This window comes from Pezoporus wallicus, unplaced genomic scaffold (genome assembly GCF_028554395.1).
Source record: "Pezoporus wallicus isolate ANWC-B61680 ecotype Strahan unplaced genomic scaffold, APGP_CSIRO_Pwel_v1 contig_12340, whole genome shotgun sequence".
Taxonomy (NCBI): domain Eukaryota; kingdom Metazoa; phylum Chordata; class Aves; order Psittaciformes; family Psittacidae; genus Pezoporus; species Pezoporus wallicus.
In genome coordinates this window covers 1-14,390 of record NW_026643062.1, presented here as the reverse complement: position 1 = coordinate 14,390, position 14,390 = coordinate 1, and the positions used below count along the sequence as shown (strand labels likewise).

At 57.0% G+C, this 14,390-nt stretch overlaps 1 protein-coding gene across 1 annotated transcript; it reads left to right on the top strand.

Moving 5' to 3' along the window:
• Positions 1–2,056: 2,056 nt before the first annotated feature.
• Positions 2,057–13,169, top strand: LOC130592360 (ryanodine receptor 1-like; the record flags this gene model as incomplete). The annotated part of the gene is made up of 8 exons (XM_057396614.1): positions 2,057–2,176; positions 4,588–4,692; positions 7,708–7,782; positions 9,450–9,528; positions 10,527–10,639; positions 12,154–12,247; positions 12,335–12,428; positions 13,095–13,169. Coding segments are annotated over 8 exons (755 nt in total), but the record flags the coding sequence as incomplete, so codon positions are not given.
• Between the last annotated feature and the right edge of the window lie 1,221 nt (positions 13,170–14,390).

The following is a 14,390-nucleotide window of genomic DNA, read 5'->3' as shown; positions in this document are numbered from 1 at the left end:
ATTGCCCGCTATGGGTCTGCCCCATTGCCCCCTATATGTCTGCCCCGTTGCTCTCTATGGGTCTGCCCCATTGCCCCCTATGTGTCCCTATTGGCCTCTATGGGGGCTCCATTGTCCCCTATGTGTCCCTATTGCCTGCTGTGGGTCTGCCCCATTGCTCCCTATGTGTCCCCATTGCCCCCTATGGGTCCCCATTGCCCGCTATGGGTCTGCCCCATTGCCCCCTATGTGTCCCCATAGCTCTCTATGGGTCTGCCCCATTGCCCCCTATGGGTCTGCCCTATTGCCCCCTATGTGTCTGCCCCGTTGCTCTCTATGGGTCTGCCCCATTGCCCCCTATGTGTCCCCATTGCCCACTATGGGTCTGCCCCATTGCCCCCTATGTGTCCCCATAGCTCTCTATGGGTCTGCCCCATTGCCCCCTATGGGTCTGCCCTATTGCCCCCTATGTGTCTGCCCCGTTGCTCTCTATGGGTCTGCCCCATTGCCCCCTATGTGTCCCCATTGCCCACTATGGGTCTGCCCCATTGCCCCCTATGTGTCCCCATTGCCCGCTATGGGTCTGCCCCATTGCCCCCTATGTGTCCCCAGAGCTCTCTATGGGTCTGCCCCATTGCTCTCTATGGGTCTGCCCCATTTTTCTCTATGGGTCTGCCCCATTGCTCTCTATGGGTCTGCCCCATTGCCTGCTAGTGGTCTGCCCCATTACTCTGTATGGGTCTGCCCCCTTGCCCCCATATGTCCCATTGCCCCCTATGGGTCTGCCCCATTGCCCCCTATGTTTACCCACTGCTCTCTATGGGTCTGCCCCGTTGCTCCCTATGGGTCACCATTGTCCCCTATGTGTCCCGATTGCTCTCCATGGGTCCCCATTGCTCCCTATGGGTCTCCCCCATTGCCCCCGATATGTCTGCCCCATTGCTCTCTATGGGTCTGCCCCAACGCCCCCTATGTGTCTGCCCCATTGCCTGCTACGGCTCTGCCCCATTGCTCCCTATGGCTCTGCCACATTTGCCCCTATGGCTCTGCCCCATTGCCCCCTATGGCTCTGCCCCATTGCCCCTATGGATCCCCATTGCCCCCTATGGATCCACATTGCCCCCTATGGGTCCGCCCCATAGCTCTCTATGGGTCCGCCCCATACCTCTCTATGGCTCTGCCCCATTGCCCGCTATGTGTCTGCCCCATTGCCCCCTATGGGTCCGCCCCATAGCTCACTATGGGTCCGCCCCATAACTCTCTATGGCTCTGCCCTATACCTCTCTATGGCTCTGCCCTATACCTCTCTATGGCTCTGGGCCATTGCTCTCTATGGCTCCGCCCCATTGCCCGCTATGTGTCTGCCCCATTGCCCCCTATGGGTCCGCCCCATAGCTCACTATGGCTCTGCCCCATTGCTCTCTATGGGTCCACCCCATAGCTCTCTATGGCTCTGCCCCATAGCTCCCTATGGGTCCACCCCATAGCTCTCTGCCCCATAGCCCCCTATAGCTCCTCCCCACAGCCCCCTATAGCTCCTCCCCACAGCCCCCTATAGCTCCGCCCCATCGCCCCCTATAGCTGCGCCCCTAGCCCCTATAGCTCCGCCCCATAGCCCCTATAGCTCTGCCCCATAGCTCCCTATGTGTCCCCATAGCCCCCTATAGCTCCGCCCCATAGCCCCTTATGGCTCCGCCCCACAGCCCCCTATAGCTCTGCCCCATCGCCTCCTATAGCTCCGCCCCATAGCCCCTATAGCTCCGCCCCACAGCCCCCTATAGCTCTGCCCCATAGCTCCCTATGTCGTCCCCACAGCCCCCGATAGCTCCGCCCCACACCCCCTATATCCCCGCCCCATAGCCCCCTATATCCCCGCCCCCTAGCTCCCTATATCCCCGCCCCATAGCCCCCTATATCCCCGCCCCATAGCCCCCTATATCCCCGCCCCATAGCCCCCTATATCCCCGCCCCATAGCCCCCTATATCCCCGCCCCATAGCCCCGCCCCATAGCCCCCTATATCCCCGCCCCATAGCCCCCTATATCCCCGCCCCATAGCCCCCTATGTCCCCCCACAGGAGGACGAGGTGGTCCTGCAGTGCTCGGCCTCGCTCCGCAATCAGCCGCTCAAGCTGTGCCTGGCGGCCGAGGGCTTCGGCAATCGATTGTGCGGCCTGGAGCCCACCTCCAACGCGCAGGTTGGACCCAACCATTGCTGCCTATGGGGCGGGGGGGGGATCGGGGGGGTCCATTGGGGGCTATGGGGGGGATGGGGGTCTCATTGGGGGATATGGGGGTCCCATTGATGTCTATGGGGGGATATGGGGGTCCCATTGATGTGTATGGGGGTCCCATTGATGTCTATGGGGGGATATGGGGGTCCCATTGATGTCTATGGGGGGATATGGGGGTCCCATTGATGTCTATGGGGGGATATGGGGGTCCCATTGATGTCTATAGGGGTCCCATTGATGTCTATGGGGGGTATGGGGGTCCCGTTGATGTGTATGGGGGGTATGGGGGTCCCATTGATGTCTATGGGGGGATATGGGGGTCCCATTGATGTGTATGGGGGTCCCATTGATGTCTATGGGGGGATATGGGGGTCCCGTTGATGTCTATGGGGGTCCCATTGATGTCTATGGGGGGATATGGGGGTCCCATTGATGTGTATGGGGGGATATGGGGGTCCTGTTGATGTGTATGGGGGTCCCATTGATGTCTATGGGGGGATATGGGGGTCCCATTGATGTCTATGGGGGTCCCATTGATGTCTATGGGGGGATATGGGGGTCCCATTGATGTCTATGGGGTCCCATTGATGTCTATGGGGGGATATGGGGGTCCCATTGATGTGTATAGGGGTCCCATTGATGTCTATGGGGGGATATGGGGCTCACATTGATGTCTATGGGGGTCCCATGGGGGTCCCATGGGGGTCCCATTGATGTGTATGGGGGGTCCCATGGGGGTCCCATTGATGTCTATGGGGGGATATGGGGGTCCCATTGATGTGTATGGGGGTCCCACTGATGTCTATGGGGGGATATGGGGGTCCCATTGATGTCTATGGGGGGATATGGGGGTCCCATTGATGTCTATGGGGGTCCCATATGGGGGTCCCATTGATGTCTATGGGGGGATATGGGGGTCCCATTGATGTCTATGGGGGTCCCATTGATGTCTATGGGGGGATATGGGGGGGTCCCGTTGATGTCTATGGGGGTCCCATTGATGTCTATGGGGGTCCCATTGATGTCTATGGGGGGATATGGGGGTCCCATTGATGTCTATGGGGGTCCCATTGATGTCTATGGGGGGATATGGGGGTCCCATTGATGTCTATGGGGGTCCCATTGGGGGTCCCATGTCTATGGGGGTCCCATTGGGGGTCCCATTGATGTCTATGGGGGGATATGGGGGTCCCATGTGTATGGGGGTCCCATTGTGTCTATGGGGGGATATGGGGGTCCCATTGATGTCTATGGGGGGATATGGGGGTCCCATTGATGTCTATGGGGGGATATGGGGGTCCCATTGATGTCTATGGGGGTCCCATTGATGTCTATGGGGGTCCCATTGATGTCTATGGGGGTCCCATTGATATGGGGGTGGGGGTCCCATTGTTGTCTATGGGGGTCCCATTGATGTCTATGGGGGTCCCACATTGTCTATGGGGGGACATGCCCCCATTGTTATCTATGGGGGGATGGAGACCCCATTGTTGTCTATGGGTACAAGGGGACCCCATTGCCCCCTATGGTGCCCCCATTGTTATCTATGGGGCCCCCATTGTTATCTGTGGGGCCCCCATTGTTATCTATGGGTACAAGGGGCCCCCATTGTTATCTATGGGGCCCCCATTGTTACCTATGGGTACAAGTGGCCTCCGTTGTTATCTATGGGGTCCCCATTGTTATCTATGGGTACAAGAGGCCCCCGTTGTTATCTATGGGGCCCCCATTGTTATCTATGGGGTCCCCATTGTTATCTATGGGTACAAGGGGCCCCCATTGTTATCTATGGGGCCCCCATTGTTATCTATGGGGCCCCCATTGTTACCTATGGGTACAAGTGGCCTCCGTTGTTATCTATGGGGTCCCCATTGTTATCTATGGGTACAAGGGGCCCCCGTTGTTATCTATGGGGCCCCCATTGTTATCTATGGGGCCCCCATTGTTATCTATGGGTACAAGGGGCCCCCATTGTTATCTATGGGGCCCCCATTGTTATCTATGGGTACAAGGGGCCCCCGTTGTTATCTATGGGGCCCCCATTGTTATCTATGGGGCCCCCATTGTTATCTATGGGTACAAGTGGCCCCCGTTGTTATCTATGGGGCCCCCATTGTTATCTATGGGGCCCCCGTTGTTATCTATGGGGTCCCCATTGTTATCTATGGGGCCCCCATTGTTATCTATGGGTACAAGGGGCCCCCGTTGTTATCTATGGGGCCCCCATTGTTATCTATGGGGCCCCCATTGTTATCTATGGGTACAAGGGGCCCCCATTGTTATCTATGGGGCCCCCATTGTTATCTATGGGTACAAGGGGCCCCCATTGTTTTCTATGGGGCCCCCATTGTTATCTATGGGGCCGTGCCCCCCAGGCCGTGCCCCCGGACCTGGCCATCTGCTGCTTCGTGCTGGAGCAGTCGCTGTCGGTGCGGGCCCTGCAGGAGATGCTGGCAACGAGCGCCCAGCCCGGAGCCGAGGTGGGGCAGGGGGGCGCTATGGGGCGGGGGGGGGGGATATGGGGCAGGGGGGGGTCTATGGGGCAGGGCTCTATGGGGTAGAGAAGGGTCGATGGGGTCAGGGATGCTCTATGGGGTGGAGGATGCTCTATAGGGTCAGGGATGCTCTATGGGGTCAGGGATGCTCTATAGAGTCAGGGATGTTCTATAGGGTCAGGGATGTTCTGTAGGGTCAGGGATGCTCTATGGGGTCAGGGATGCTCTATAGAGTCAGGGATGTTCTATAGGGTCAGGGATGCTCTATAGGGTCAGGGATGCTCTATAGGGTTAGGGGTGCTCTATGGGGTCAGATATGCTCTATAGAGTCAGGATGCTTTGTAGGGTTAGGGATGCTCTATGGGGTCAGGAATGCTCTATAGGGTCAGGTATGCTCTATGGGGCGGGGGGGTCTATGGGGCAGAGAAAGGTCGATGGGGTCAGGGATGCTCTATGTGGTCAGGGATACTCTATAGGGTCAGGGATGCTCTATGGGGTCAGGGATACTCTATAGGGTCAGGGATGCTCTATGGGGTCAGGGATGTCAGGGATGCTCTATGGGGTCAGGGCTGCTCTATGGGGTGGAGGATGCTCTATAGAGTCAGGGATGTTCTATAGGGTCAGGGATGCTCTATAGGGTCAGGGATGCTCTATAGGGTTAGGGGTGCTCTATGGGGTCAGATATGCTCTATAGAGTCAGGATGCTTTGTAGGGTTAGGGATGCTCTATGGGGTCAGGAATGCTCTATAGGGTCAGGTATGCTCTATGGGGCGGGGGGGTCTATGGGGCAGAGAAAGGTCGATGGGGTCAGGGATGCTCTATGTGGTCAGGGATACTCTATAGGGTCAGGGATGCTCTATGGGGTCAGGGATACTCTATAGGGTCAGGGATGCTCTATGGGGTCAGGGATGCTCTATGGGGTGGAGGATGCTCTATAGGGTCAGGGATGCTCTATGGGGTCAGGGATGCTCTATGGGGTGGAGGATGCTCTATAGGGTCAGGGATGCTCTATAGGGTCAGGGATGCCCTATGGGGTCAGGGATGCTCTATGGGGTGGAGGATGCTCTATAGGGTCAGGGATGCTCTATGGGGTCAGGGATGCTCTGTGGGGTGGAGGATGCTCTATAGAGTCAGGGATGCTCTATAGGGTCAGGGATGCTCTATGGGGTGGAGGGTTAGGGATGCTCTATGAGGTGGAGGATGCTCTATAGAGTCAGGGATGCTCTATAGGGTCAGGGATGCTCTATAGGGTTAGGGATGCTCTATAGGGTTAGGGATGCTCTATAGGGTCAGGGATGCTCTATGGGGTGGAGGATGCTCTATAGGGTCAGGGATGCTCTATGGGGTGGAGGATGCTCTATAGAGTCAGGGATGCTCTATAGGGTCAGGGATGCTCTATAGGGTCAGGGATGCTCTATAGGGTCAGGGATGCTCTATGAGGTGGAGGATGCTCTATAGAGTCAGGGATGCTCTATAGGGTCAGGGATGCTCTATAGGGTTAGGGATGCTCTATAGGGTTAGGGATGCTCTATAGGGTTAGGGGTGCTCTATGGGGTCAGATATGCTCTATAGAGTCAGGATGCTTTGTAGGGTTAGGGATGCTCTATGGGGTCAGGAATGCTCTATAGGGTCAGGTATGCTCTATGGGGCGGTGGGGTCTATGGGGCAGAGAAAGGTCGATGGGGTCAGGGATGCTCTATGCGGTCAGGGATGCTCTATGGGGTCAGGGATGCTCTATGGGGTCAGGGATGCTCTATGGGGTCAGGATGCTCTATAGGGTTAGGGATACTCTATGGGGTGGAGGATGCTCTATAGGGTCAGGAATGCTCTATAGGGTCAGGGATGCTCTATGGGGTCAGAGATGCTCTATAGGGTCAGGGATGCTCTATGGGGTGGAGGATGCTCTATAGAGTCAGGGATGCTCTATGAGGTCAGGGATGCTCTATGGGGTGGAGGATGCTCTATAGAGTCAGGGATGCTCTATGAGGTCAGGGATGCCCTATGGGGTCAGGATGCTCTATAGAGTCAGGGATGCTCTATAGGGTCAGGGATGCTCTATGGGTCAGGGATACCCTATGGCCTCAGGGATGCTCTATGGGGTCAACGATGCCGTATGGGGTGAAGGATGCTCTGTGGGGTAAAGAGTGGTCCATGGGGTAACCAATGCTCTATGGGGTCAGCGATGCTCTATGGGGTGCAGGATGCTCTATGGGGTAAAGAGTGGTCCATGGGGTAACCAATGCTCTATGGGGTCAGTGATGCTCTATGGGGTGCAGGATGCTCTATGGGGTAAAGAGTGGTCCATGTGGTAACCGATGCTCTATGGGGCACGGGGGGAGGTTTCTATGGGGCAGAGGGGTCGTTAAGGAGGGGTTTGAGGGCTTCCAAGCCCCCTTTGACCCCCTTTTTCTCTCCACCCCCCCCTGCCCCATTGCCCCCCCCCATTGCCCCCCACCAGGGGCTCGACCTGGATAAGTGGGTAGGTGCCACTGTGGTGCTGTGCCCCCCCCCTTCATCCCATCCCATCATCCCATTGGATCCCATCCCCATCCCATCATCCCATTGGATGCCGCCCCATTGGATCCCATCCCCATCCCATCATCCCATTGGATGCCGCCCCATTGGATCCCATCCCATCATCCCATTGGATCCCATCCCCATCCCATCATCCCATTGGATGCTGCCCCATTGGATCCCATCCCATTGGATGCCGCCCCATTGGATCCCATCCCATCATCCCATTGGATGCTGCCCCATTGGATCCCCTCTTATCCCATTGGATCCCCTCCTATCCCATTGGATCCCCCCCCTCCCTGCCCCATAGCGTCCTCGTGTGACCCCAACCCCTCCGCATGGCCCCCCAACCCACCAGGGCTTGCATAAGAGGGGGGCACAAGGGGTGCCCCAATACGAGGGGGTCCCCGTCCCCCCCCCCCACAACAAGGGGGGGGGTGTTGGGGTCCCCCCCCTGACCCACATGTGTTCCTCCCTCCCCCCAAGTCTTCACAGGGTGGGGGGCACCGCACGCTGCTCTATGGGCACGCCATCCTGCTGCGGCACTCGCACAGCGGCATGGTATGGGGGGCTATGGGGGGCAATGGGGGGCTATGGGGGGCAATGGGGGTCAATGGGGTAATGGGTATGGGGGGCTATGGGGGGCTATGGGGTATGGGGGGGTATGGGGTATGGGGGGGTATGGGGGGCTATGGGGTATGGGGGGCAAGGGGGTATGGGGGGGTATGGGGCGCAATGGGGTATGGAGCATATGGGGGGCAATGGGGTATGGGGGTATTGGGGGCTATGGGGTATGGGGGGCAATGGGGTATAGGGGGCAATGGGGTATGGGGGGCAATGGGGTATGGGGGGGTATGGGGGGTAATGGGGTATGGAGGGGTATGGGGGGCAATGGGGTATGGGGGGTATGGGGGGTAATGGGGTATGGGGGGCAATGGGGGGCAATGGGATATGGGGCATATTGGGGGGTAATGGGGTATGGGGGGCAATGGGGTATGGGGGGTTATGGGGGGCAATGGGGTATGGGGGGTATGGGGGGCAATGGGGTATGGGGCATATGGGGGGCAATGGAGTATGGGGGGCAATGGGGTATGGGGGCTATTGGGGGCAATGGGGTATGGGGGGCAATGGGGTATGGGGGGGTATGGGGGGTAATGGGGTATGGGGGGCAATGGGGTATGGGGGGTATGGGGGTCAGTGGGGGTCAACTGGGGTGAATGGGCATCAATGAGTGTCAGTGCTTGTCAATGTGGGTCAACGGGTGTCAATGGATGTCAATGGGGGTCAATGGGTGTCGATGGGTGTCGATGGATGTCAATGGGGGTCATTGGGTGTCAATGGGGGTTGATGGGTGTTGAGGAATGTCAATGGGTGTCAATGGGTGTCAATGGGGGTTGATGGGTGTCGATGGATGTCAATGGGTGCCAGTGGGGGTCAATGGGGGTCAATGGATGTCAATGGATGTCAGTGGGTGTCAACTGGGGTCAATGGGTGTCAATGGGTGTCAATGGATGTCAACGGGTGTCAATGGGTGTCAATGGATGTCAATGGATGTCAATGGATGTCAACGGGTGTCAACGGGTGTCAATGGGTGTCGATGGGTGTCAATGGATGTCAATGGGTGTCAATGGGTGTCACTGGGTGTCAATGGATGTCAACGGGTGTCAGTGGGTGTCACTGGGTGTCAATGGGTGTCAATGGATGTCAACGGGTGCCAATGGGTGTCAATGGGTGTCAATGGGTGTCAATGGGTGTCACTGGGTGTCAATGGATGTCAACGGGTGTCAGTGGGTGTCACTGGGTGTCAATGGGTGTCAATGGATGTCAACGGGTGTCAATGTGTGTCAATTGATGTCAACGGCTGTCAATGGGTGTCAACGGGTGTCAATGGGTGTCGATGGATGTCAACGGGTGCCAATGGGTGTCACTGGGTGCCACTGGGTGTCAATGGATGTCAACGGGTGTCAGTGGGTGTCACTGGGTGTCAATGGGTGTCAATGGATGTCAACGGGTGCCACTGGGTGTCAATGGGTGTCAATGGTTGTCAGTGTGTGTCAATGGGTGTCAATGGGTGTCAGTGTGTGTCAATGGGTGTCACTGGGTGTCACTGGGTATCACTGGGTGTCAATGGGTGTCAACGGCTGTCAATGGGTGTCAACGGGTGCCAGTGGGTGTCACTGGGTGCCCCTGGGTGTCCATGGGGGCTCCCATGGGTGCCTCCCCCGCAGTACCTGAGCTGTTTGACCACGTCGCGCTCCGTCACCGACAAACTCGCCTTCGATGTGGGGCTGCAGGAGGACGCGGCCGGTGAGCGGCGCTGCCGGGGCACTTTGGGTCCGGTTCGGGCCGGTTTGGGTCCAGTTTGGGCGGGTTTGGGTCCATTTCAGGTGGGTTTGGGTCCATTTCAGGTGGGTTTGGGTCCAGTTCAGGCCGGTTTGGGTCCAGTTTGGGCGGGTTTGGGTCTCTTTGGGCGGGTTTGGGTCTGTTTGGGCACTTTGGGTCTGTTTGGGCAGTTTTGGGTCGATTTCAGGCGGGTTTGGGTCTCTTTGGGCGGTTTTGGGTCCATTTCAGGCGGGTTTGGGTCTCTTTGGGCAGTTTTGGGTCTGTTTGGGCGGTTTTGGGCCGATTTCAGGCAGTTTTGGGTCTCTTTGGGCGGTTTTGTGTCTGTTTGGGCACTTCTGGGCCCATTTCAGGCGGGTTTGGGTCCAGTTCAGGTGGTTTTGGGTCTCTTTGGGCACTTTTGGGTCCATTTCAGGCGGGTTTGGGTCTGTTTGGGCAGTTTTGGGTCCATTTCAGGCAGTTTTGGGGCAGTTTTGGGTCGATTTCAGGCAGTTTTTGGGTCGATTTCAGGCAGTTTTGGGGCAGTTTGGAGTCTGTATGGGGCAGTTTTGGGTCTGTTTCAGGCAGTTTTGGGTCCATTTTGGGTCGATCTCAGGCAGGTTTGGGGCAGTTTTGGGTCAATTTTGGGTCGATTTCAGGCAGGTTTGGGGCAGTTTTGGGTCTGTTTTGGGCAGTTTGGGTTGATTTCAGGCAGGTTTGGGGCAGTCTTGGGTCCATTTGGGTCAGTTTTGGGTCGGTTTTGAGTGGTTTTGGGTCATTTTTGGGCAGTTTTGGGTCGGTTTTGGGTGGTTTTGGGTCAGTTTTGGGCAGTTTTGGGTCAGTTTTGGGTCGTTTTTGGGCAGTTTTGGGTGGTTTTGGGTCATTTTTGGGTCATTTTTGGGTCGTTTTGGGTCGGTTTTGGGTCGTTTTTGGGCAGTTTTGGGTGGTTTTGGGTGGTTTGGGACCTTCCCGCTGTGGCGGCGCAGGGGAGCCGTGCTGGTGGACGATGCACCCCGCGTCCAAGCAGCGCTCGGAGGGGGAGAAGGTTCGGGTCGGGGACGACCTCATCCTGGTGAGCGTCTCCTCGGAGCGGTACCTGGTGAGTGCGCAACCGACACGCAAAGAACACGCAAAGAACACGCGAAGAACACGCAAAGAACACGAAACAAACACACGAAGAACACGCAACCAACACACAATGGACATGCAAGGAACACACAAAGAACACGCAACGAACACGCAACGAACACGTGAAGAACACACAAAGAACACAAAACAAACACACGAAGAACACGCAACCAACACACAACGGACATGCAAGGAACACACAACACGCAACAAACACGCGAAGAACACGCAACCAACACACAATGGGCATGCAAGGAACGCACAAAGAATACGCAAGGAACACACAAAGAACACACAACCAACACGCAAGGAACACACGAACACGCAACTGACATGCAAGGAACGTGCAAAGAACACGCAATGAACACACAAAGAACACGCAAGGAACATGCAACCAACATGCAAAGAACATGCAAGCAACACACAAGGAACATGCAAGGAACACACAAGGAACACACAAAGAACATGCAATGGACACGCAAGGAACACGCAACGGGCACGTAAAGACCACTCAAAGAGCAGGCCAAGACCACGTGTGTGCGCAAAGGTCACGTGTGTAAAGGACACGCAAAGAACAGGCGTGTGTGTGGGCCAGGGTACATGTGTGCCAGCCCATGTATGACATGTGTGACATCCCGTGTAAAACACGTGACATCCCATGTAACACAATTGACATCCCATTTAACATGTGTGTGCCATCCCATGTAACACATATGTGCCATCCCATGTATCACATGTGTGCCACCCCCTGTATCACATGTGTGACATCTCATGTAACACACATGACATCCCATGTAACACGTGTGTGCCATCCTATGTAACACATGTGTGACATCCCGTGTAACACACAGGACATCCCATGTAACACACTTGACATCCCATGTAACACGTGTGTGCCATCCCATGTAACACATGACACCCCATGTAACACACGTGACACCCCATGTAACACGCGTGACACCCCACGTAACACACGTGACACCCCATGTAACACACGTGACACCCATGTAACACACATGACACTCCATGTAACACACTTGACACCCATGTAACATGTGTGACACCCATGTAACACACATGACACTCCATGTAACACACATGACACACATGTAACACACATGACACCCCATGTAACACACGTGACACCCATGTAACACACATGACACCCCATGTAACACACATGACACACATGTAACACACATGACACACATGTAACACACATGACACACATGTAACACACGTGACACCCCATGTAACACGCATGACACTCCATGTAACACACGTGACACCCCATGTAACACACGTGACACCCATGTAACACACATGACACTCCATGTAACACACTTGACACCCATGTAACACGCGTGACACCCATGTAACACACGTGACACCCATGTAACACACATGACACCCCATGTAACACACATGACACACATGTAACACATGTGACACCCCATGTAACACGCGTGTGCCCTCCCATGTCAGCACCTGAGCACGGCCAGCGGGGAGCTCCAGGTCGACGCCTCCTTCATGCAGACCCTATGGAACATGAACCCCATCAGCTCGGGCTCCGAGGAAGGTGGGTGCTGGGGGGGGAAAGGGGGCACCCATGGGTGCTATGGGGTGGGGTGACATCACGTGACCCCCCCCCCCATGGTGACCATAGGGTACGTGACGGGGGGGCACGTGCTGAGGCTGTTCCATGGGCACATGGATGAGTGCCTGACCACGGCAGCGCCGGAGCAGGGGGAGGAGAGGAGGTGAGGAGGGGATGGGGTGCATGGGGTGCATGGGGTGGATGGGGTGGATGGGGTATATGGGGTATAGGATATATGGGGTGTACAGGGTGTATGGGGTATGGGGTATGGGTGGATGGGGTATATGGGGTGGATGGGGTATACGGGGTATAGGGTGGATGAGGTATATGGGATATATGGGGTATGGGGTATATGGGGTATATGGGGTGTATGGGGTGTATGGGGTATGGGGTGTATGGGGTATATGGGGTATATGGGGGGTGGGGTATGGGTATGGGGTATATGGGGTATGGGGTATATGGGGTATGGGGTGTATGGGGTGTATGGGGTATGGGGTATGGGGTGGATGGGGTAAATGGGGTGGATGGGGTGTATGGGGTATATGGGGTGTGGGATATATGGGGTATGGGGTGTATAGGGTATGGGATGTATGGGGTATGGGATGTATGGGGTATATGGGGTATGGGGTATATGGGGTATGGGATGTATGGGGTATATGGGGTATGGGTACGGGATATGGGATATATGGGGTGTGGGTATACAGGGCATGGCATATATGGGATATATGGGCTATGGGGTATATGGGGTATATGGGCTATGGGCTATGGGGTATTATGGGATGTGGGGCACTGGCCCCGGGGGGCTGTGCTGACGGTGCCCCCCCAGCAGTGTTGTCAGCTATGAGGGAGGAGCCGCCTGCACCCAGGCCCGCTCCCTTTGGCGCCTGGAGCCGCTGCGCATCAGGTACCGGCGGCCCCATTGACCCCATGGCGTCCCCATTGCCCCCATGGTGTCCCCATTGACCCCATGGTGTCCCCATTGACCCCATGGTGTCCCCATTGACCCCCATGGCGTCCCCATTGCGCCCCATGGTGTCCCCATTGACCCCCATGGCGTCCCCATTGCCCCCCATGGTGTCCCCATTGACCCCATGGTGTCCCCATTGACCCCTATGGCGTCCCCATTGACCCCCATGGTGTCCCCATTGACCCCCATGGTGTCCCCATTGCGCCCCATGGTGTCCCCATTGCCCCCCATGGTGTCCCCATTGACCCCATGGTGTCCCCATTGACCCCCATGGCGTCCCCATTGCGCCCCATGGTGTCCCCATTGACCCCCATGGCGTCCCCATTGACCCCATGGTGTCCCCATTGCCCCCATGGTGTCCCCATTGTCCCCCATGGCGTCCCCATTGCGCCCCATGGTGTCCCCCTTGACCCCTATGGCGTCCCCATTGACCCCTATGGTGTCCCCATTGACCCCATGGCGTCCCCATTGACCCCATGGTGTCCCCATTGACCCCTATGGTGTCCCCATTGCACCCCATGGTGTCCCCATTGCCCCCCATGGTGTCCCCATTGCCCCCCATGGTGTCCCCATTGACCCCATGGCGTCCCCATTGCCCCCCATAGTGTCCCCATTGACCCCTATGGTGTCCCCATTGACCCCATGGCGTCCCCATTGACCCCCATGGCGTCCCCATTGACCCCATGGTGTCCCCATTGCCCCCCATGGTGTCCCCATTGACCCCATGGCGTCCCCATTGCCCCCCATAGTGTCCCCATTGCCCCCCATGGTGTCCCCATTGACCCCCATGGTGTCCCCATTGACCCCCATGGTGTCCCCATTGCCCCCCATGGTGTCCCCATTGCACCCCATGGTGTCCCCATTGACCCCATGGTGTCCCCATTGACCCCAATGGCGTCCCCATTGACCCCCATGGTGTCCCCATTGACCCCATGGTGTCCCCATTGACCCCAATGGTGTCCCCATTGACCCCCATGGCGTCCCCATTGACCCCATGGTGTCCCCATTGCCCCCCATGGTGTCCCCATTGCCCCCCATGGTGTCCCCATTGCCCCCCGTGGCACCCCGTGGTGTCCCCATTGCCCCCCGTGGTGTCCCCATTGACCCCATGGCGTCCCCATTGACCCCATGGTGTCCCCATTGACCCCCATGGCGTCC